We start from the raw sequence: 23,727 nt of genomic DNA on the forward strand, positions 1-23,727 counted from the left end.
GTTGGAATTAAAGCACGTGGAGCGGCGTTTTCGAGCTTCCGCATCCCTATTAACAAGTACTAATACACTTGTTGGAAAATAATATATAATGCATATATCGCGTATTACTGGTTTAGCTACTTTGTATCATGATTCTCAAAACCAAAGAAATTTGGATAATTCTTTAAATATCTCCCTTTAAGTGCGTAAGCGCCAACTTAAATCTTGACATGATGAACAAAAATACCCAATTTGAGGCCCAAGCACGATTTTATGATCCAACCCAATGTCTATCTAATCCCTTAGCCCTGTATTTTTTAATTATTTATCGAGGATAAGCCCATCAGGAACTCAACCAGAAATAAAACACATTTTAAATGTCTCAAACCAATCCTGATAACATAGATTATACATGAGTACGAGTATCATGTGAGACCGTCACACGGATCATAATCTGTGAGATGTGTTAACCTTACCCATATTCACATTAAAAAGTAATACTCTTAGCATAAAAAGTAATATTTTTTCATGGGTGACCCAAATAAGAGATCCGTCTCACAATTAAGACTCGTGAGACCGTCTCACATAAATTTTTGCCATTATACATTTATATAGAAAATTCTCTAATAAAATGCTTTATCAGCATTGAATTTACTCGCTTGAAATGCAATATTAACTGAAAAGTTTTAAACTATTTAAATTTTAAAAAAATTAATAATAATAATATTAGGATCGGTTTGAGACATTTAAATGTGCTTTATAATTGGGTTAGTAACCACAAAAATTTTAGAAGTGACTTTTAATTTATAATTTGTTATAACAAAGAGTAGTTATATATAAAAAATTATACTCATGGTTTCACAAAAACTCGAGTAAATATAATATATTAGGGTCAAAATTTGGTGTTTTGAGTATTCATTTATTTTGTTTTTTTCCCCCTCATATAAAGAGGTATGCTGAAAATCGGTGTATTTTATATACATACTAATTACCAAATAGTGAAGCTGAGATGCAGGCGAATGGACTCCACCTTTCGTCGCTCCGATGCAACCTCATATGAAACTCGGCGGCTCCACTTCGATTCGGCGGCCTTTCCTGTAGCTTCATTGACGCCGGTACGCACCTTCAATTATCGCCCACTTTTACCACCTGTTATTGCTATGAGGAAAAGTTTTGCCGTCATGTAATTTGGTTACTTTTGGTAATTTAATTGCACGCTTGATTGTTGATTAAATCACCTACCTAATGCTGACCTAGAGTTTTGATTTTATTGATATACCTTAATCGAGTAGGAGTATGTAGGAATCAATCAATTTTAGTCGCATAATAAGCAAACAACAATGGACATCATTAACAGTACAAACCAAATTTTGCAGAATAGAAATTCGCAGGTCAAATGGCGAATAAGTTTACAAGCACTGAAGAAACTTAAGACTCAAGAGAACTGTTGAGTGCATGAGAGCTTATTTAATGTTACCACCTAATATCACAGGGATATCCCAATTTTTGATTTACTCGAAAATAACTCCACTCTCGAAAACTTGGCGCATCAGCTCGAAGTTTGGTTCTCCAATGTAAACACCCCGCCTGTAACGATTCTGGAAAGAAATCATAATGTATTATAGGTTAATGAGGTGTTTAAATCCATTAGCGTGTCCAGTGTACTTCAAATTAAAGAAGAAAACTAAACGAATCAAGAATTGAAGAGACTTACCTTGTACTCTTCCTTCAGCAGTGTATCATTTCCATAAACAACATTAAGCTGCATGTTCCACATAATTCCTTCTCGGTTCAAGAGTTCTGAAAACTCCTTATGTCGCTTCCTGAGGTTTTTCAATCTAGACTTTAGATAACGATCTGAAAAGATGGGGCCAAATAAAATTCGGAATTTCCTGTTCACACTCAGTTGGCTTTCTAGCCTGAATGTTGATCCTGATGTGTATTCCTTTTCGATCTCGTCTACCATCATCCTTAGAAAAAACTTTTCTGCGTCTCCTCTATCTTCACGGGGTATGTGGTCCATCTGTTATTTGTGACATATTCACATAACATACATGCTATATTAAGTAACAAGACCAAATAGTGTTATCTGATTACATCAAGTGAGTGACTTACATCAATGAAGTGATCTTAATTGCATTCTATGCCTTCATTAATTACTATTGATTGGGAAAGCTTCTTATACATAATTAAAAAATAGTGGAGAAAAAATCTAGTCATGCTAACTGCTATTTTTTCTTGCTTAGTCATGTGGACGACAATAAGATCTATTATTGTTTGTGCTTGTCTTAGAGAAGCAAATGCAATAATATAGATTGACTGCATCTCCACCTTTCATCTTTTAATCTTTCAAAGTTAACAGTAGACCCGACCATGGTTCCCAGGAACTGTGGAACCAAAATCAGAACCGACTTTCAAAAACCGGAACCCAAACAGTGAACTTACGGTTCAGTAAGGAACCGGAACCATGAGGGACATGAAGTAATAATCATGTAAAAAGTGCTGCATATGAAATTGAAGTTCCAGGACACATTTCTGCTTGTGTTTATGATGCCTTTATCTGCCTTCATAAAATTGATTGTGGAAAAGAAGCAATTTTTGCAAAAAAACAATTAGGAACTTTCTGCTTTTTTTGTGATTCAAAGTCCTTTGCATCAAAATAACATAAATGATAGTACTGTTATCTCAATTTTATTAAGGATTACATCTGTAGCAGTTCATATTATCAGGCTTATTGCCACATCTGTTTCCGGGTCTTGTGTGCTAGAGTGTTGGTAGAAAGTTTTTTCATCATATTGCCTAAAAAATCTTTGATCAAGAATTAGGACGGAGAAAATGTTAGACACTGTTCCTAAAAGTGCGAAAAACCAGCATCGAGAGGTTTGAATCAGATGCCATTCGACAATTTTTTAAGCCCTTGAGACCAGTTCCGTTTATTTGATTTCATTTTCCATCTACAATGTTCAAATCCCATCCCCCTTGCTTTCCCACTCCTCTCACCTTCATCATATTCATCCGAAATTCTAAGACAGGTTCCTAAAATTGGACTTTAAAGGTTATTGGATATTTCTTACTTAACATGATCTTGACTCAAGTGTGAAATCGAAGCAAATAAAAAAAATACAAATTCAGAAAACTTGACATCAAAACTTTGTGATTTGAAGAACAGAAATGTAGATTTATAATCTTTTTCTGTCACATGCTAATCTAGACGCTGTAGCTGCCATGCATTGCATGGCTTAGATTTTGTGCTGGGGAAGCGTAAGTTCCTCTTCCATGACAAAGTCTATGAATATATAAAGATGAAAATGCAAAATGACAATCAGATTCATGCACAGCATCTTTGGTAATAAGAGAAGGAACAAACCTGAAAACTCCCAATATGTTTGTCAATAAACACAGAACTTGTGAGTTCAAGAAGCACATGGATACAGCTGGAAAAAAAGGAGTGGTTTTGGTTTTGTGGATTATGGTGGTGCTTTTGGAGTCTGGTTTTAAGTTATGATAATGAGCGGCATCTCATGGGCTATAATTTGGTGGGAAACTGCTGCGTATGCTAGGATACTTCATGGAGAACAATTATGTTTTAAATTGATTTGGTTTTAAAATATCTCTCTTCAATTTGTAAAAGTAGATCGAACGGTGGTTTTTTTTAAATTATAAACCGTAACCGTCTCTAAAAAAATCGTGACCAAAATCGAACTGTTTCGGTTTCAAAAACCGAAACCGAGGTTTTACAGTTCGGGTTGGTTCCTAAAAATTAGAAACCGGAACTGGAACCCTGACCAGAACTGTATACTAGCATTAACTTTTAAGGTCTTGTCATATATATAGACTATATAATTTATACTACTAAACGACACAATTTATATAAATTATAATATGATCCATATATTAATTAATAATTTAGTAAAAATCACATTATTCATAATATTTTATCAAATAATTAAGTTTAATCAGTTTGATTATATCACGAATTTTATCGTTGATTTTTTGTTGACCATTAAAATTTAATTGAATAAATTTTTGTTTAAATACCGGACCTTATTGGAACCGGAACCATCAGTTTTGGAATTGGAACCAGAACCATCGGTTTTGGAACCACGGTATGAGAGATCTACTACTGAATTAGGACTTGGAGCTTTTGTGCGGTTTTAAATAATTCCTTCCATTATTGACGTTTTTTTCCACCTCGAATTTACTCCTGATATTTGTAATCTATATTTTGAACAATTTTTACAGAATGAAATCTAGATTTAGTATTAATTATCCAAATCACATATCAGTGATGCCGCTAGGATGTGAGTAGTGGCAGTAACCGGAGGCACGTTTCATCCACCTCCCATCACACCAAACACAATCCAGTCGGTAGCAAATCGGTTGGCGTTTACTTGCTCAGCAGCCTAAAATCTACACATCGCTCTAGCATGGAACACACCAACCAGATTGGCCACAGATACAATGTGGTGCGGCGTTTCTGGCCACCTGTGGTGGACCATTAAAAATCTACAAAATTCATTAGAATCATCAGATTGGAGAAAGGGATATACCTTTGATCAAAGAGTAAGGGAAGGGGTTTTTGGTTGAGCTTGAACGTCGCCTCCGGAAATTTGCCCCAGCTACCACTATTGGAGATTCTCGTGAGCTCCGCTCCTCTCTTTATGTTCTAATGCTTGTGTGTAACCTTATTTTAGCGATAGAATTGTGTGATTCTCGTAATCTGAGATGGATGGGTTTTAAATAGTTAACTTTTCGAGATTGCATTAATTAGCATAAAAAGTTTGTATGTCACGCGGTCTAACCTAGTTGTCAAAGGGTTTGACACTATGACTTGATTAAGGTGAACTCATATTAGAACAACGCTAGTTTGCAAATAGGATCAATTCATTGGAATGAAATTTGAGGTTGTCATTAGATCTATTAATAAAAATGATATGTTACCAATTTAGATATGCATTAGAAATAGAAATAGTTGTGTGAAATTTATTTATCTCTAAACAAAAATATCACAATAAAATATATTTATTATCGAGGTTTTCGGTAGATATTGACGGTATTTTGAGTGTGTTTTGATAATGAAGCTATCTAAACTAAAAGCACTTTTTATTTAAAAAATTTGGTGCTTGGTGAATAAACAGTTTTAACGAAGTACTCAAAAGCACTTCTCACGGAACCAGAAAATATGACTTGTGAGCGTTGTTTTTTTTTCACCTTAATTTTTTTTAGAAAAAGAGAACTGTATCCAAACGAAAAAATTTCTTTTGCCTTTTTTTTTTAGAAAAACTCTTTAAAAGCCTATATAAATGAAGTCCTTTTTTTTAACTTCGGCTTCTATTTCCAAACTGCCCGTTGTTCTTGGTTGGTTGCTTGGCTTGCGGACAAAATTTGAGTTCTAAACGTGAAGAATACCTGCCTCTTAAAGGATTATATTTTTTTGTTAGGTAACTTGCATGTTTTTCACTTTTAATTATGTTGTCAGTCAATTTACGTGCTTAACATAGTAATTTACACTTTTTTTTATTTTTGTTTTTTTAATCAAAGTGTTGGCGTGTTGCTGGAAATACTGATATATCACATGTCATGTCAGCACTCCGATAAAAATGACTAATTTAAAAAAAAAATTGCATGTTAGTGAAGTAAGACTGCGAATTGACCGATCTCGTGATAAAAAAAAAGAACAATGAGTAAGTTACATGACCAAAAATATAATCTCCCCTTAAAATCTGAAATTCCACTATAACTCCCAAACTTGCATTGACCTGGTGATGTAGAAATTCGTTGCTAGTAGAAGAGGTGGCAAGAGAGAAATTCTATGATTCTCTCGGGGTTTTAAATTTTTTCTTTTGGCTCTCTTGTTCAGTTTTTCTCCTAAAATAGTTTTTCCAGCATCCTGTGGGACTAAGTTTGCTAAATGCGCAGAACTGCTGGAGTAAAAAGTAATTGTGGATTATATTTGAAGATGTTAATAAGGAATCTCGTGTAATTTGGTAAGAAATATTTGGCACTGAATGAGTAGTGAGGAATTTCAAGTTTTGCTTGAACACTTGCATGTTAACAATATTATAGTAAATTATAACTCTTTATTCCTGACATTCTGTGTGCAATCAGTCATAGCTTCATTTTAATAACTTTGACAACATTGCATAGATTGAATAAATAGTATCGATTTCTTGCCGTTGTGCTTGGGATCAATAAATATAAATGTGCGGGAACAACATAGATGATGATTAAATTTTGTTAGACTAAGTTCTGTTCATCACTTATGACCCTGAAATTCATATTTACCTTTTATTTTGGTTAATCTGTATGTGGGACTTTTTGACCTCTATTGTTCGTCGACACGTTTAAGGTCTTTGATGATAGAGAGACTGAGTATTGATGCTTTAAGAAATCCTACACATTGGCTATGGTATTTTAGCTATTTCCGTATCTTGTCTTGTACCTTTATGTTGTCGAATGTGTTTTTCAAATTATCGCATCGAACTTATGTGGTTTCCATACAGGTTACATTCGAATCAGAGATCCAGAAAGGAAAATTTGACTGTTATTTAATGACGAACACATTCAGTACTGATTGACCCGATGCTGTTGTGCATGGCCGGAAGATGCATCATTTTGTTTGCTTATTTGAGGTAAGCAACACTGCTCATAACAGACATCATTGCTTCTAAAATACTTACTTCAGACTCACCCCGGAGTGCTAGTTCTGTTGTTATATAGTGTTTAATCGGAATTTAATCGGAATTATCTTTCAATCCTGTTGCTTCCAACGGAGCATCGAAATGTATCCGAAGATTTCGCGCTCTGTGAAACTTCTGAGTTTTTTTAGCTATCTTAACTTTAATGTTGAAGTACCTATGAGAGGAACCTTTCATGAGGGCGGTTAGCTGCTTCAAATTGTTCAAATGAATTTGCAAAAATATATATTTTCATTTCTATTTATTCGTTGTGTAATGCTAAGTGACATTTTACAATAATATTTGATGCTTTAATTGAGGGTCATTCCTACAATAAATATTTGATCCCTTGCTGTACGAATTTTGATATGATAATTTTTCTTATTAATGAAAACGTATGTTTGATCATTTATGAATTATTATGATCACGCTCCATCAATCGAATTATTCTGAAATCACAAGCCATTTGTTTCCAATATGTTCAACATATGGGCAAGTTTCTTTAAATTTTCCGCAAACATTTTATTTACTCCATAATAATGAAAAAACTTACATTAAGAGTAAGAATAAAGTAATCGTGAATGCTTTCTTGCTTCACACAGATAAGCTTTTTTGGTAACATTTCAAATCAAATTATCGATTATCATTATATTTTGTTCGAGATTACCCCAAATCCCAGCCCTTGTGCCTCTTGGAACTATCAAAATCGTCTTAGAAAAAACGAAAGTGAATACACTTTTGTTATGGTTACGTTAAAAAAAAAAAAAAAACTGGAATCATTAATCAAGCATAGTTTTGAGATTGTGTAGAATGTATAAATAACGTAATTTTTTATTAATTAGTATCCCTAATTGTAAACATAAATTAAAGTTTAGTATATGCATCATTTGAACTTTAAAATCAAACTTTAAATCTAAAGATAATTTCTCATTCTTTATATATGATACTTGGATAATTCCAATGTTTATAAATTTATGTTACGATCCCAACATTATTTATCGATTTTTTTATTAAAAAATAGTCAGGAGCTTAAATGGTAAAACACCAAAACCAAGGAGCTCTAACTTTAGTTTTCCTGACAAAAGAACTAAATTTTCAGTAACTTTTTTGTGATGTTCATGCAGATTTTTATTTTTATTATATAAATCAAATCGATTAATATTTAAAATTAAAAATAATATTTTTAACATAAAATATAATATTCTATATGAATCGAGTCGGTTAAAGATATGTCTCACAAAATTGACTGTTAGGGATGTATTGGTTCTAGTTTTTTTAATAAATTTTTATGGCATTTATCTAGAGATATTAAATCTAGACTTTTATATACTCTGTAAAAGTTTAATTATTTTCAATGTACACTTTGTAGAATTTTAAAAAGTCGTGTGGTATTCAAACTTGATTTTTAAAAACTGTACAAAAGTCTATAGATATTCAAAATATCAAGATTTTTTTAATGACTTCATGAAATTCTATTAAGTACAAGAAGTAAAGTCTAAAGAACAACAATAAAATGTCAAAAAATGTCTTTGATTGAACTTAAAGATTTGGATTTGCGTTTTAATTAAGAAATCTCACAAACTCACGTACTCAATACAAAAATTAAAATTTTCATTCTTTTCTCATCCATTTATTTTTCCTTTATTAGTATTTTTTAAAAACATAGTTTTTATCTTGCTGACAATAGTTTAAAAATCAAAATTATTAGCATCGTTCATTTTATTTTTTGAATTTCAGTCACAAAACCTCATGAATTTAAAATTATATTTGTAAAAAATTATGACACTAAATAATAAAAATTTTATAATATTTTATTGACCTATAAATTGAAAATAATTATTATTTTTAATAAGTAAAATTTAATTTTTTTTTATTTATACAACATTTGATGTTTACTTATTTTCTATAATTTTAGTTAATCTATCTGTTGATTTTACTTATAACTCAAATTTTTTGTATATGATATTTTTCATTAACTTGAATGTATATATATGTGTGTAATTGATACATAATTTTAGAAGTTTATCAAAATATATATATATATATATATAAATATATATATATATATATATATATATATATATATATATATATATATATATATATAAAAGAATAACTATAATAAATTAAATATATTAAAATTTTATAAGTTGTTTTAATTAAAAATATTTTAACATATTTATTATTTATTTTCAGGTAGAAATAATTTTTTTTTTTGAGATATTGTAAAAAAACAAAATTGATATATTTTTTTAATACAAAAACTGATTTAAAATGAATGAAATTATTTTAAATTTGATTATTTATTAATACTGAAAATTATTGTTATGTATTTTTTTTAAAAAATAATTATATAAATAAATATGTTGAATTGAATAATTAAAATTTAATTGCAATAAATTTATTATTGATTTATTTATTATCTTTCATAAATCAATATTTAAAAAATATTATATTGAGAAAATGAATTGTAATAAATAAAAAGTTATTCAGGTTTAATTATTAGTTCAAATATTTTTTTTTTAAAATCATAATGATAAATTACAAAATCCATATAGTTTTATAAAAAAAATTACAAATATGCAAAATAAATCTACAAAATTCGATTACTTAAAAAAAATCAATAAATCTATGAAACGAATACGTCCCCTTAAACTATTCGGATTTTTTGTGTAAGAATTTTAATTTATGTGTTTTTTCAAATACTAAAACCTAATTCGGATAAATAGACGCGAATGTTTGGCCAAAACTGTACGTACTGTGGACTATGTACGTGGGTCTCCTCCGGTATTCTGCAGGTACAATTATACACCTCTACTGTGTGTAGTTTCTCAACACGCAGACCCGCTTGACCATCCCCCACCTTTCTCTCACCTGGCAGCGAATCGGGTTCCAGGTTTCTTCCCTCTTTTCTTTCCAGCGAAAATAGCGGATGAACGAGAAAATCTCGGATGAATTAAAATTTGCGGTAATTCTTCTTTGATTTATTTTTTTTACGCGATATGATAGTTTTGAATCTGTTGATTCGTTTGATTGATGTGATTAGTGTCTGATTCCGGTGGTAATGTGGAATAAAATTGTTTTTTTGTTAGTTTCGATAAAATGAGAAATATGTTTTTTCTTATTATGGTTTCAGAGACAGAATATAATTAGGCGAGGCGAAGCGAAGCTAGGTGGAGTTGATGGGAGTGCGTTCAAGTGATTGTTGAGGTTTGATATTGTGTTGTGGTGTTGGCCACAGTTTTTACTGGAATCGGAGAACGTGATTGATTTGCTGAATATTTGGAGTTTGGATTTGCCTTTTGGGGGTTCAGTTGTTATGATTAATCGGTTGCATTGTATGAAATTCTTTTTTCCAGAGTAATAAAGAATATTCGGCCTTCGTTTTGGGTTTGATCAACTTGGAAGTTAAGGTAGATTAGTGCCGCTGCAGCCCAGAAGGAATGCTTGAAAAACATAGCGGTATCTATTATTTGGATTTTGATTATTATTACCTTTGCCACTTAAGTTCTGTGATTTGATTGAATTCGGTGGACTATAGAATATATGTTTATCCTTTCTCTCCAGTTGGTTAATTGATTTTAATGGAGTATCTTCCAGTTGAAGTTGTCGGGAACATACTATCACGGCTGGGGGCTGCTCGGGACATTGTGATTGCATCTGCGACTTGCAGAAAGTGGCAAGAGGCTTGGAGGAACCATCTCCATACTCTTACATTTAATTCTAGTGATTGGCCATTTTATCACGAGTTTTCCACTGATAGGCTTGAGATACTTATAACTCAAACAATATTTCAAACCAGGGGACTGCAGTGCCTTTCTATAATTTTGGACGATGTAGATGAATTTGCTGCTGCTCCAGTTGTTGCCTGGCTCATGTTCACTAGAGAAACATTGCGTCAGCTGCATTATAATGTGAGGACAACACCTAGCATCAACATTCTCGAAAAATGTGGTCGGCAAAAGCTTGAAGTATTGTCTTTGGCTCACAATATACTTACAGGGGTTGAACCTATTTACCAGAGATTCCCCCGCCTAAGATCCTTATCTCTGAGTTATGTCAGTATATCAGCATTGGATTTGAGTCTTTTGCTCACTGCCTGTTCCAAAATTGAGGTCTTGAACTTAATCAGTCTAGATATTATCATGTCCGATCCACAAGCTACCATGGAGTTGAGTAGTAACTCATTGAAGGATATTTACGTTGAAGCAATCAGTTTGGATAAGTTTATGCTGGAGGCTGACAGTCTAGAGAAGTTGCACTTGAAAGATTGCACACTTGAAGTGTTTGAGCTTGTTGGTAAAGGGATGCTGAGGTTACTAAAGATTGACGATGTAAGTGTCATCCATCTTGACATTGGTGAGAGTGCTGAAAATTTGGAGATTGTCGATGTGAGCAATTTTACGATCACATGGGCAAAGTTCCATAATATGATATCACGATCGTCAAGATTACGACAGCTTAGGCTTTGGGATATCCTGTTTGACGATGAGGACGAGGCTGTGGAAATAGAGACAATTTCTTCGTGCTTTCCTTCACTAAGCCATCTATCCTTGAGTTTCGATCTGAGAGAGGCAACAGTTCAGTATGGGTTACAAGGTTCTTTTGTTTTGGAGAATGTGAATGTCTTGGAACTCGGGTGGACTGTAATCAGTGACCTGTTCTCAATGTGGGTCTCAGGACTCTTGGAAAGATGCCCTCACCTCAGGAAGTTGGTTATCCATGGAGTGGTTTCAGAGACCAAAACGCATGAAGAATGCAACATGCTAGCCAACTTCACCTCATCCATTGTCAGACTCATGAGGAAGTACCTTCATGTGGAGGTTCAGTTTGAATATGAATAGATATTGACATATTGCTCTGCGTGGAGCTATTTCAATAGTGAACTGCAGAAGCAGGTTTTTGCACCTCAATGGAGATTCTTATTATACATCTCTGAGCCTCCCCAGATAATTTTTGGACTTCAAGCAATTGTGAAATCAGTGAATTTATATATATCTTCCGTTTATGCTTGCTTGGTGATTCCTTGGGGGGTAATTCTTAAGGCTGAAATTTCATTGTTTCCCATGTGGGTATAATTGTTTTCTGTCATCTTTTTGTTCTATTTTTTTGTTTCTTTGCACTCTTCCACAAATTTATTGCTTACTGTTCATTCTCTTCTTCCATTTCCTTGATTCATACAATGCAACAACTGAAATATTTTCACCCTTGTCTTCTCTAGTCCTCAAAATGCAAAGAACTAAAATAATATTCAGTGAGATCCTTGACAGGCCCTTTTCCTGGGCATAGTTGTCAAAGGAAGGCGAGAGGCGCAACCAGGCGTGGACGTTGTGCCTGGGGCGGCCCCAGGCACAACGATTCACAAACGCCTGGGCTCGCCTTGAAAGGGCTAAGACGCGCCTGAGGTTGCCGAAACCCTAGCAGCCCAAGATCACAAATTAAAAAATAGAAGGGAACGTCTAAGCGGCAGAAGCAGAAGTGTGCAGCAGCAAGCCAACAACGTGAATAAGAGAAGGGCATAGAACCATTTCTTGAAGAAGCTCAGGTTTCGGTTATGTAGAGAACCATTTTTTGTAGTATTGTTAGTGTTTCATTGCTCACCTAAGAGTGTTAATTCGGCACTATCTTACTGCCAGGGATGGTTAAATTACCACTATCTTACCGCCCTTGACAACTGTGTTCCTGGGACATTATCCGATGTTTTTGTGTGTGTTTCTAATTGTTAATGATTTCTATTATCATTTTTACAAAATAGCCCAATTTTCATATTAATCTGGCCATATGATTTTCCATTTAATATTTGGAACTGTTTCTCTTATGTGGGAGGTTTTTTTCTCAATACACCTGAAGGGTGCTCATACAGTCACTCATAACTGGTTTTCAAAGGGAACTGTGACATTCTTTTATCAGTATTAATCTGTAAATTAGATATATAAAGTAAATCTAAATTAACACCAAGTCATTGATTGAAGAAATTGAAATTAAACAGACAGTATATGAGCTGTGCAGATGTAGGAGTTATTGTAGAAGTTTGTGAGATCAATTGCTCGATAAGCTTGAATGATCTTTTTTTATGTCTGCAGCAGGGCACTTTCAGTATTTTACGGAATTGGGAAATTTGTTTTAACATGCTTCCCTGTGTTAGTAAGATGACTAGGTAAATGATCTGCTAAACAATGCAGGTGCTACATTTGGGAAACCGATGTCCATACCAAAAACATTTAATTCGCCTCTGTCCCCAAGAATGTCTAATCCCATGGAGGTCCCTGATTGGTATTGTGTGGATAAACATTTAATATGTCATCTTTATCGCAGTTTGCATGGTTGAAATTGTTGCAGGTTGACCTACAAAACCAATAATGTCTTTGGTGTGGTTAGTTAATGGTCTGTTTATCTGGTGTCAATAATGGTGGATATTAAATTTGGCTAAGGTGCTAAATAAACAATGAAATGGGGTTGCAACCCAAGGAGTGGACATTTTTGCATGCATCTGAAATTATGTTATGCATTATCAACTTTTTCTCACAAGTTCGCATCCCTCTTGCATTGATAATCAATAGTGAATAACATCGCGTGTTTCCTAGCTGAATGTGTGCTTTCCTTGGCTGATAACTTTATCTAAATTGGAAACCATCGAGCTATATACCTATATGGAGTCCATTTCCATAAAAAATAGATGTGGAAAACCTATTTTCTAAGTTGATAATAGGTTTTGAGGGAATTATTCCTATTTTTCTTAGAAATTGTAGACATTGATCCCCTTGTTAATATATTATTTTTGGCTTGTCTCTATTGCGCAAAAGGATTAACTTTGTGTTATTATTTTTGGCACTATCTTTTGAGGCAATGCATGATCTCTCTCTGTATACTGTGCTTTGGATTTTTATCTGCACATCGGGGGTTTGCCTTAAGCACAGCCACTTGAACATTTTTCTTGTTGAAAAAACCTTGATCTGCATTTTCAATTGTTTATAGTTATTTTTTTTTGTAATAACGTTGGGTTTCTTCTCTGAGAAGCTATTATATTAGTGGGCGATTGGATTTTATAACCCTACCCTTTTCTGTGAACAAATTGCATAGAGAGGTATGCTTTGAAACTGCAGTTTGTAGTTGTAATTTCCAAGCTTGAAGCGTTTTTTATGACCGATTTGATTTGAATATGCACAGGACATTTACCATACCCATGCTGCATCACTACCAACCAGGCGATTATCTAATTGTGCAGAAAAAGTTCTCCACAGGTGGAGCCTACCTTTTTTTCCCTAGTGCGTCTTCCTTCTATAGAAGAGTGCATGTAATGGGCACTAAAGCCTGAATTGGGCAAATAAGGATCCAAACCAGCAGCTCAACAAGAAGGATATTAACCAACTTCGGTCGAGGGATAACGATGGCAAAAATTAAGGATATTAGCCAGCTTAGTCGAGGAATAAAGATTTCAATCAGCTTTAATGCTATATGATTCTAGTTTCCTAGTTTACTGTGCTTGCTAATTCTTCTTGCATGATTACTAGTTGGTTTCTTATTGAATTAGTGTATTATTTGCAAATAAGAGATCAAAAAAGTGGAATAAAATATCAGAGTAGATATACCAAGTTCTTGACTCTTGAGCAAGATCTCTTGAGAAATCGAGCCTCAACTTATTTAATCCAAAATAGGTAGAAAAAGCCAAAAACAAATCAACGATCTATTGACCAACCACTCGATTGCCCAATAACTAGATCCTTTACCAAGGGCCATAACAGTACATGGATTAGTGTTCTACTAACTAGCTTCCCCCTGTTTCAACATTTTAATATATGCATCTTTAAATAAGTAAAATTGTTGGTTGATTTTCATATATCTACCTTAAGTGACTCTAGCATCGATGGTTTGCTGCCATAGTAAATCTGTATGAATTATGGAAAGGATTGACTATTGAGTGCAACAATTCAGTACTCCGCCAACAGTTTGGGGTTCGTGATCAACCCCATGATTTTGTCATGGCAAGAATACTGCTGAATATAATCGAAGATATTTATTTCTGTCTGGGGAAAGTTTAGGAAATAATTTGTGATAAAAATAGATGTCTTTCTATTGTGGTTTAATAATTGTTTCAGTGGAATAAAGCAATGTAAACTTGATTCTTGAGTTGTTGTACGATCAAAAATATTTTAGTTGTATCGTTACAACAAACTATAATTTTTGGTAAAACGAGAAATGTTGGTTGATATATTTTTTTATGTAAAATTTTTTGAGGAAGTTGAGAAGAAGGCAATGCTTTCATTAGAAGTACAGCCCAAAATTCTCATATATGTTCTTCCTTCATGACATCCAATTTTGCAAGCGATTTCTTTTCATCTAATGTTTTTCTAGTCTATTTTGTAGAGAAGAATATTATTATTATTATTTGGTTTTGTAGAAACATATACAAGTTAATACCAAATTAAGAGGAGAAAAACTATTAGTTTACTGGTATTTTTTCTTGTAGATGTTGAATAGTTGGTGTCACATAGTTTTCTCTGTTCTTTTAAGTTACCTGATGATGCAATGGCAAGTAGAAACCTTAATTTTCTTAAACTTCATTCTCTTCAAGGATGTAAGAAAGATTTTGAAGTTTTTTGTGTTTAATATAAAGATTATTGTTGAGCTTGTTGGGAAAAAGGAACTTAAAAACTACAAGCAAGCCATAAAAAGGAACTTAAAAACTACAAGTAAATATGGCTTACGAACCGAAATAGAAGCAATTAGGAATATGAAAATAACACGTTTCAGGGTATTTCTTGGGATTCACATTCAAGTAATGTTGATTAGAGTGCTCACAAGAATTGAAAACTCTCCAAGTTCGTGTAAGAGTTGATGAAGTAGATAAGCATTTGACCAATTATCAGAAGTTAGATTTTCATATCAACAATTTCTCGAGCTAGCCTATTATACGGGTTTGTTCAATGCGGTTTTCTTGACTAGAATGATTTGCAGACTATTGTGTTAGTCTGAAGTTTACCTATTGTCCACCGAAATACAACGATTGCGAGTTCTATTGTATTAAAAAAAATTAAATACTCTTGGAAAAATGTCCACCATAAGACACTTAAATTGACCAAGTCCCCCTCGATATCAAATATGATTAAAATTGGCTAGTTGCTTACCAAGGCTTATTATAATAATCCAAGAGTCGAGCAATTGCTTGCTCAAATGCTTGTATCATGTGGGATGATTTAGGCGTCTTCATATCTAGAAAGTCCACTGATATCATTCTAGCAGTTTTTTTCTCCAACATTAACTAATATATACTGATTACTGAGTTATTCTCTTGTAATCCAGAAGATATCACCAATGAATCAGGTCATCATTATTTCGGGAAAGGATCGAAAACCGGAAGAAGCAAGGAAAAATTATCATGTGATGGAATTGGCAGGGATCGGTTATCTCCCATATGATCTGATAATTGAAATACTCTCAAGACTTCCTGTCAAGGTTCTTTGCAAATTCAGGTGCGTCTCTAAATCGTGGCACGGGTTATTAACTCGTGACAAGGAATTCGCAGCTCGACATATTGAATGTTCTAAGCATATGCCTCTGTTGCTAATCAGAAGATACCTTTCCGATGCGATTGAGGAGCCTAATAATAGCAAAACCACCATTGAATTGACTTCAGTAGACATGCAAGGAGATGTAACTGATAGATTCAAGAAAGTAATAGATGGTCCCGTTCACACGTTCATTTCTTGTGGTTCTTTGAGTGTTTTGTGCTGCATGTACTCTCTTTATGTCTGCAACCCCTCCATTCGCGAAATTGTCCGTGTCCCGTATCGTTCTAACTCTCGTCTACATAACATAGGATTCGGGTACCTTCCAATCACAAATGAGTACAAGATTGTCCATTTGCACTACCATTCTTATGTTGGGAACGGGAAAATGGGGTGTGAGATTTTCTCCTTTAGAAGTGGTGAGGATGTTACTTCCGGTTCTTGGAGACAAATTGGAGATTGCCCTTCTAGCGCCTGGACCTCTGAGTACCCTGTCTGTGTTAATGGAGTTATTTACTGGTCACTTTCTTCTGGTTGGAAAGACAGATCAATTCTTTCTCTAGACCTAAAGAAAGAAGAATTCGCCAGTATTTCCTATCCCATACGTGACTCGAAAAAATACAGTTTCTTGGAGTATATCGGGCTTATGGGTGGTTTATGTGTGGTCGGGTTCTCAGAAGAAACGTCGAGAATGGATATATGGATGTTGAAAAACAGGACTAAGATTTGGGCAATGGAGTACAGCGTCAATCTCTCCCCTTTGTGTCCAAAGTTTCTGATTTCTACTGACGATAATTCTCAAGAAATATTAGTTCATATGGAGCAAAGGGATCTAATCTGTTACAGCCTAAAGAGCCAAAAATCAAGGAGAATTGGTTATCACGGAGCCATCAAGAATTACAACAAGCCGTGCCTTTACTACGGTAGCCTTATTCCACTCGGATAAATTTGGATGCATTTTTACATGTACAAAAGAGAATATGTTTTGAATACCAGTAGAGTTTCAGGCCTTTTCTGCCTCTGATCGGTGGAAACACTCTGTTTTTTTTTTTTTTTTACTGTTTTTCTTGAGCTGTAAATAAATAATTCATTGATCAAAGCAACTCGCAAATAAATTATTCTGCCTCTGATCAATGAAACTCATCTTACTTGACATGAATAATGGTTGTTTCTCAGTGGATGTAACAAGCTATTTTCTCTGTACTATTTGATCAAAGCCAAGCTGGTTTGATTCGAATTTTCGATCTATCCGTATCGTCTTAATGTTCATGTTTGCCGTTGTTGTTTGATCAAAATTAGTCAAGACCAAACGTCAAAGTGTGAGGGTAAACTTATTTCTTAGTTTTTCATTAGGTTTTGAATAAATTATTTCCATGAGCTTGCTTTCTTGATTGCTAGTTTTTCATTAGGTTTTGAATAAATTATTTCCATGAGCTTGCTTTCTTGATTGCGGAATAATAAAATATAATTTTGTTTCAAAGAATTCAATAATTTTGATTTCGTCAAGGGTACATATTGAATAAACATTAATTAATATTATTAATCTAGCCGGCCGTTGACTGTCCCATCTCTCTCGACACACGAGGCGCGTGCGCGCATAATATGTTTTTATATATGCTTTGTCTATATATATATATATATATATATATATATATATATATATATATATATATATATATATATATATATATATATTAAAAGTTCGTGTAAAACTAGCCAGAGCGGATCTAGGATTTCGACACTGGGAGGCCGCTTACAAAAGACAAACAAAAATTTAAAAGGGAAAAGACAAAAATTCTACGGGTTACATTGAACAAAACATCAACCGTACGTTTCTTAACAACGTACGGTTTTTACAATAAGCGTCGCAATATAGCGACGGTTTTGACTATATACTAAAATTTTTTTTAAAATTTTTTGGGGGGACCGTGGCCCCCGTTCGTCCTACAATAAATCCGCCCCTGAAACTAGCCATATATAAGATAATATTTTGTTATTATAATTTTTATTTTAAATGAAAGAAAATTACCACAAATAAAGAAATATCAATAAATATGTTAAGTATTAAATAATTTGTATTAAAAGAGTGAGATAAATTAGCTAGACTAGTGAATTTGCACAGGAGGGAATTATTTATATAATGTTTGGCAAAAACTTGTATGAGACGGTCTCACGAGTCATATTTGTGAGACGGGTATCTTATTTGAGTCATCCATGAAAAAGTATCACTTTTTATGTTAAGAGTATTACTTTTTATTGTGAATATCCGTAGGGTTGATCGATCTCACAGATTAAGATCCGTGAGACGATCTCACATTAAACACATCCATAATATTTTACCAACATACCAAATAATAACACATAAAAATGCGTGTGAATTAGTTAATAAAAAGAGCTTAATTTTAACAAATAATAGAGATATATAGAAAAATCCTTGCTTAGATGTTTTTTTTCCCTATTTAAATGGAATAATGTTCCGAATAATAGTATAGATATGCATATAAACATTTTTTTTTTTTGTATTTGGTATAATCGAAAAAGAATGGTCATCATACTAGCACATGCAAATGCGTGTGAATTGGGGGAGAATATATGTATTATTAGGAAGTTATTTTATTCATGAAAACATTAAACTGGAGAAAGTCAAGGGAAAAAAAACCAAATTATTTTTTATATAAAATAGTATGATTATTTTTAGAGTTGGTCTTCGTAGAAGAAAGAAAATGATAAATATATCCATAGAATATTAGCATAGTGGATGGTTTCACGCTTGTCATCCAAGACATGTGTATATTTTTTATTCGACGAATGCATGAATGATTTCACTCTATATATAATCGATTAATTTATCATTTGTCATCACACAAATAATAATAATAATAATAATAATAATAATAAAGTAGATGTTATTTCCATGTCATAATGTCACTCATATACGTCAATTCTATTGAATAACAGCTATGCTATCGGCAGCAACATTCATTGTCTATTCTTTTCCATGAGTCACAGCATAAATACACGTATAAAATACTAATTAATGAAGCATACGTGATGTGTGTGTAAAATAATTATTAGTATATATATATATATATATATATATATATATATATATATATATATATGAATCATGATTACGATTATTAATATATCGAGTTGATTCATAAAATTTTATTATAATTTTAACTATTATTAGATAAAAATAATGTAATTATATTAATATGTGATTTGTAAAGATAATATGTGAATTTTTAAATTGAAATAAATATTGTAGATATGAGTATGTTATATAAAAAAACATTATTCATATAAATGAATAGGGTATTTTTATAAAAACTAATTGATGTCATAAAATCGGATCACTAAGAACCTCAATCTTTATATATAATATAGAGATGAATTATTAACAATTTTGTCTTTGAGTTATTCTTAAAATCAGAAGAACGGAACAAAATTTTTTATTTCTTATTAAATTTAATATTATGTAGTATAGACATGAGATAGCATCAGCATATAGACATGCACTTTTCCGAAAAGATATGAGATAACATCAGCAGTAAAAAAAAATAAGATTGATCTCTAAAAGATATGAGATATCATCAACATATAGCTACATGCACTTTTACGAACTCAAATACCTAACAACCTGACACATTAGCATCCAAGTAGATATACATGCATGCTCTTATAATTTAACTGCCATTCGAATTAACCAAACAATCTCTCGAACCATGAGAAAATTGATTTGAACTGAAACACCTTTACAAAAACCTAAATGCAAGGATCGTGTCAAGGATTTTTTGGTCTAACGATAAAGTGTGGGTTTAGTTTATTTATTGGTGGTTGATATCTGTGTTATTTGATTAATTACTTGATGCCGGTATTAATAGTTTATTTGCGATGAATGTAATAGTTTGATATTTTTATAAGAGATTCTATTATTAAAAAAATTTCAAATATCCTCAAATTTATGATAAAAACTTATGTGAGACGATTTCACGAGTATTATTTGTGAGACAGATATCTTATTTGGGTCACCCATAAAAGAGTATTACTTTTTATGCTAAGAGTACTATTTTTTATCGTGAATATGGGTATTGTTGACACGTCTCACATATTATGATCCGTGAGACGGTCTCACATGAGACTCACTCCAAATTTATTATGTATATTTTGTCTTGTTTTTCACTTCTAAAATCTAATGAAAATTCAAAGAAAAATTTTTAATGCTAAAATCCATTAAGAAAATATTTAAAATATCGAACGCTTAAATTTAATTTCCTCAAAAATCAAATTCTAAAACTATTCCTTAAATCCAAGACATCCTATTAAGCTAATAAAGTTTTGGTTCAAAAAATTCATGAAAACTAGATCAATAAAATTTATACTTGGTTTTCCATATAGTTCATTCACAACTAAAATTTCCAGCAACAATTTTAAAACTTTATTTAAAACATGTAATGATCAACCAATCTACGAGGGATCTTTCCTTGTACCTAAAAGTGTTTGCATGATTGAGTCTGCCATTCCATCTGCATATGGAAACATATGACCAGCACCAGATAACTCGTGGTACTGTAACCACGGCAGCTGACTGGAAATGTAACGCTGCAGTTCAACGGGGACAAGTTTATCATCATCCCCCTGCCACAAGTGAACAGAACCTTCACTTTCGGAGAATGGATTCTTCAAATCTGTGGGATCGAATTCCCAATTCCCAAAGCCAACGATCATATCACGAAGAGCAGACTCGAAATCTCCTTGTTGTCTTGGCAGCGCCTGATCTTGCCAAAAAAGCCAAATTCACAGACACTATTTCATGAGAAACGGATTGTAATATGATAAAACCCAATTATCTTAAACAGTACAAGACTACAATCCATTACATTTCAATCATGTGCAGCACATTGTTGCCAACCAACAGCATTGAATGGAAACAGTCACCATTCAACGGCTGTGGCACTAATAGTTTTTACATTCTAGCTCCCTCAACTGGTCATGGAAGATGGATGATAAAAAAAAAGAGATAATCGAGAACATTAAAAATCTCAGTTGGGAATTTTAGGTTGCGCTTAGATTGATGGATTTCAAATTCTTTTGACTTAGTTTAGATAATCAAAATTCAAGAAATTTTCAAATCCACTATTATATCAAGTTAAGTTTTTTCAATACTAATTATTGTTGATTTCAAATACAGCCAAGATGACCATTCATCAATCCAAGCCCAACCTAGTTATTTATCAAAGCGTATAGTATCGAATGTGTGTGTAGGTTTTAAATAGTAAACGACACATTACCTCAAACTCCTTTCTTATAGAATGAATTTTAGGCGCTAGTTCTTTGTCTTTGTTAGAATAAACACTTGTACTGTAAGCGATAACACTCGAAAAAGGAAACAATTTTTGGGTATTCCACCAGTAGTGAAGCCATGGTATATAGTGAGCAACACGAAGGGCCCTTTGATCCTGTGGAAGCTGGTGATAATAAGCTTCCTTTGATATGTTTGAAGGAATACCAGGCCACCAATAATTCACCACTGGTGCTAAAAGGACAGCTCCAGCCAACCTGTTTGGCATTACAGACAACTTGTTTATTTCTATTGGTTCAGAAAATAGCATAATTACAACAAATTATAGTAATTAGATAACCGGATAAAAAATAATGCTTAATTCACTGGTGAAGAGCTAAATCCAACATCCTTCTAACTAAACTCACGAAAAAACAAATTTGAAACCCAATTTGGGCTCCTAGTTTTGACGTGAAGTTCATAATCATTGATTGACTTCAAAATCCTATACAAGGACAGAGTGTATTTTCTTGAAATGAACTATGGCGACCAAGATGAAATATACCTGCGAGGGATATACTTGAGGCATGTCCACACAATCTGGCCACCCATTGAAAACCCGATAACATAAAATTTGGAACCCAATCCTAACTGGTCAGCAAGTTCCTCGATGTCAAATGCTAAGCTCTTCACTGTTTGAGACGGGTGAGGATCACTTTCTCCATAACCAGGTCTATCAAATGAAACTATGTAGATTCCTTGATTTTCAACAATATCCTAAGAATGAGGCCAAAAAACAAGTCAGCCCAGATAATCTATTACCGTGCCTAATACAGTTGATGCATAAAGGAAAAGTCATTACTGGGGACAGGGATGCAGTTATAGCTGCAACATCATGTCTACAACTATTAATCCCGTGGATAAACACTATCTTATGCTTTGCTTTCTCCTTTGGGACACCATATTCTTTGTAAGCCAAGTATCTCCCGTCATTAAGTTTAATTCTTGATGCTGTAACTGGAGGCCCATCTGCGGACCCACATATCCTCGGTGGAGGAGGTCGTGTGGCTTGATATGCCCATGCAAGAATCCCCATAAAGAAAACCAAAAAGATTTCCTTGAACATCCCTGAAAAGTTCCAGTTTTGAATCTACACAATCAGCGCTACTAAGTTCAGATTTAGAGGGGAAGCAGCGTAAATTTGCAATAGTCACGAACCCAAAATTTGTATAAATGCTTCCTAATGCAAAATTCAAAATTCCAACTTTTACTTGACAAACAACAAATTAAACACCAAGAACCATAGTTAATAAATTGAACTGCTCAAGAGGCAGTATAGTTCTCTTATCAATGAGTTAAAGAAGAAAAAATAAATAAAACTCCATTATTTGCATTACAATCAGATTACAACAAGTTCCAAGGCCTCGAATGCTAAAGTATATCATACCATGCAAGATGGCTCGAATTTCATACACATCCCATGCCAAAACAGAGAAATTCAATCAAGTAATATTACAATATTTATTCACACTTTATATATAAATACAACAATCTCAAATTTTCGATTTTCAAAATCAAGATCAGAACTTTCAACCATTATCTACTACCTGAAGCTCAAATATGCTCAACCCGCACAACAATTCATATAAAACTGGAGAGCAACGAAAGCAGCGAAACCCAAGCGGACAAAAGAAAAATAATGAAAATCTGACCTGAAAAAATAGAAGAACAACTCGTTTTCGGCTTCGGCTTCGGCTTCGGCTTCCGGGTGTGCGCCCTTGCAGAGGCCGCAGATATCTTCTTGGTTGTCCCAGCCGCCATTGTTTTTTAGCTTTTCTTTATCTATTTGTGCACTTCCAGCAGCCAATTCCTCTCGTGCCGATGAAACACACCAAACAGTTCACTTGGAACCAAAATTTTACCGATTCACACGCACTGATAGTGCATTTGAGAGATCTGGACGCATAAATCAGGCAACAAGAAAGCCTTGGTCAATATTTTAAGCGTGGAAAAACACCATTAAATATAATTAAATATGATTGTATGAACGTTAGATAAAAATTTAAATTAACTTTTATTTTTAAAATTTTAAGTTAAATTATATTTTTTTAATAAACATTAAAGTCTAAATTTTATAAAAACACTAAATATTTGATAATATCTAATGTTTAAACAAAAAAATTAAACACACTGAATATTTATTGCTCTTGATAGTGAGAAAAATTATAAGATTTATACATTCATAATTAAATTTGTATGTAATGTTTTATTTAATCTATTG

General features: G+C 33.1%; 3 protein-coding genes and 1 long non-coding RNA gene across 7 annotated transcripts; 3 read left to right on the forward strand and 1 right to left on the reverse strand.

The window, feature by feature from the left end:
* The first annotated feature begins 870 nt into the window (after positions 1 to 870).
* LOC140826075 (uncharacterized) lies at positions 871 to 6,979 on the forward strand. Of its 2 annotated transcripts, XR_012116780.1 has the most exons (3): positions 916 to 1,094; positions 4,266 to 4,619; positions 6,483 to 6,979. It is a non-coding gene; the product is annotated as an uncharacterized lncRNA (long non-coding RNA). The 2 variants fall into 2 exon arrangements; XR_012116779.1 differs by lacking the exon at positions 4,266 to 4,619 and having other exon boundaries at positions 871 to 1,094.
* A 2,426-nt stretch (positions 6,980 to 9,405) lies between these two features.
* On the forward strand, positions 9,406 to 14,179 carry LOC140826076 (F-box/LRR-repeat protein At1g67190-like). 2 transcript variants are annotated; one of them, XM_073188184.1, is made up of 5 exons: positions 9,412 to 9,624; positions 9,793 to 9,866; positions 10,016 to 10,118; positions 10,224 to 13,740; positions 13,824 to 14,179. In XM_073188184.1, the coding sequence occupies exon 4, from the start codon at positions 10,241 to 10,243 to the stop codon at positions 11,498 to 11,500; it is 1,260 nt and encodes a 419-aa protein (XP_073044285.1). In that variant the 5' UTR covers positions 9,412 to 9,624; positions 9,793 to 9,866; positions 10,016 to 10,118; positions 10,224 to 10,240; the 3' UTR covers positions 11,501 to 13,740; positions 13,824 to 14,179. The 2 variants fall into 2 exon arrangements, 1 of the variants encoding a protein (XP_073044285.1); XR_012116781.1 differs by having other exon boundaries at positions 9,406 to 9,624; positions 9,793 to 10,118; positions 13,674 to 13,740.
* Positions 14,180 to 15,705: 1,526 nt separating this feature from the next.
* On the forward strand, positions 15,706 to 17,399 carry LOC140826078 (F-box protein At3g07870-like). The gene has a single exon (XM_073188185.1). The coding sequence runs from the start codon at positions 15,969 to 15,971 to the stop codon at positions 17,106 to 17,108; it is 1,140 nt and encodes a 379-aa protein (XP_073044286.1). The 5' UTR covers positions 15,706 to 15,968; the 3' UTR covers positions 17,109 to 17,399.
* Positions 17,400 to 20,540: 3,141 nt separating this feature from the next.
* On the reverse strand, positions 20,541 to 23,432 carry LOC140826079 (uncharacterized). 2 transcript variants are annotated; one of them, XM_073188186.1, is made up of 5 exons: positions 23,159 to 23,432; positions 22,309 to 22,574; positions 22,012 to 22,223; positions 21,457 to 21,724; positions 20,541 to 20,938 (listed from the first exon to the last, which is right to left on the reverse strand). In XM_073188186.1, the coding sequence occupies exons 1-5, from the start codon at positions 23,265 to 23,267 to the stop codon at positions 20,633 to 20,635; spliced, it is 1,161 nt and encodes a 386-aa protein (XP_073044287.1). In that variant the 5' UTR covers positions 23,268 to 23,432; the 3' UTR covers positions 20,541 to 20,632. The 2 variants fall into 2 exon arrangements, with proteins under 2 accessions (XP_073044287.1, XP_073044288.1); XM_073188187.1 differs by having other exon boundaries at positions 22,309 to 22,596.
* Positions 23,433 to 23,727: the final 295 nt, after the last annotated feature.

This window comes from Primulina eburnea, chromosome 3, assembly GCF_022965805.1.
Source record: "Primulina eburnea isolate SZY01 chromosome 3, ASM2296580v1, whole genome shotgun sequence".
In the NCBI taxonomy this organism is placed as follows: Eukaryota; Viridiplantae; Streptophyta; class Magnoliopsida; order Lamiales; family Gesneriaceae; genus Primulina; species Primulina eburnea.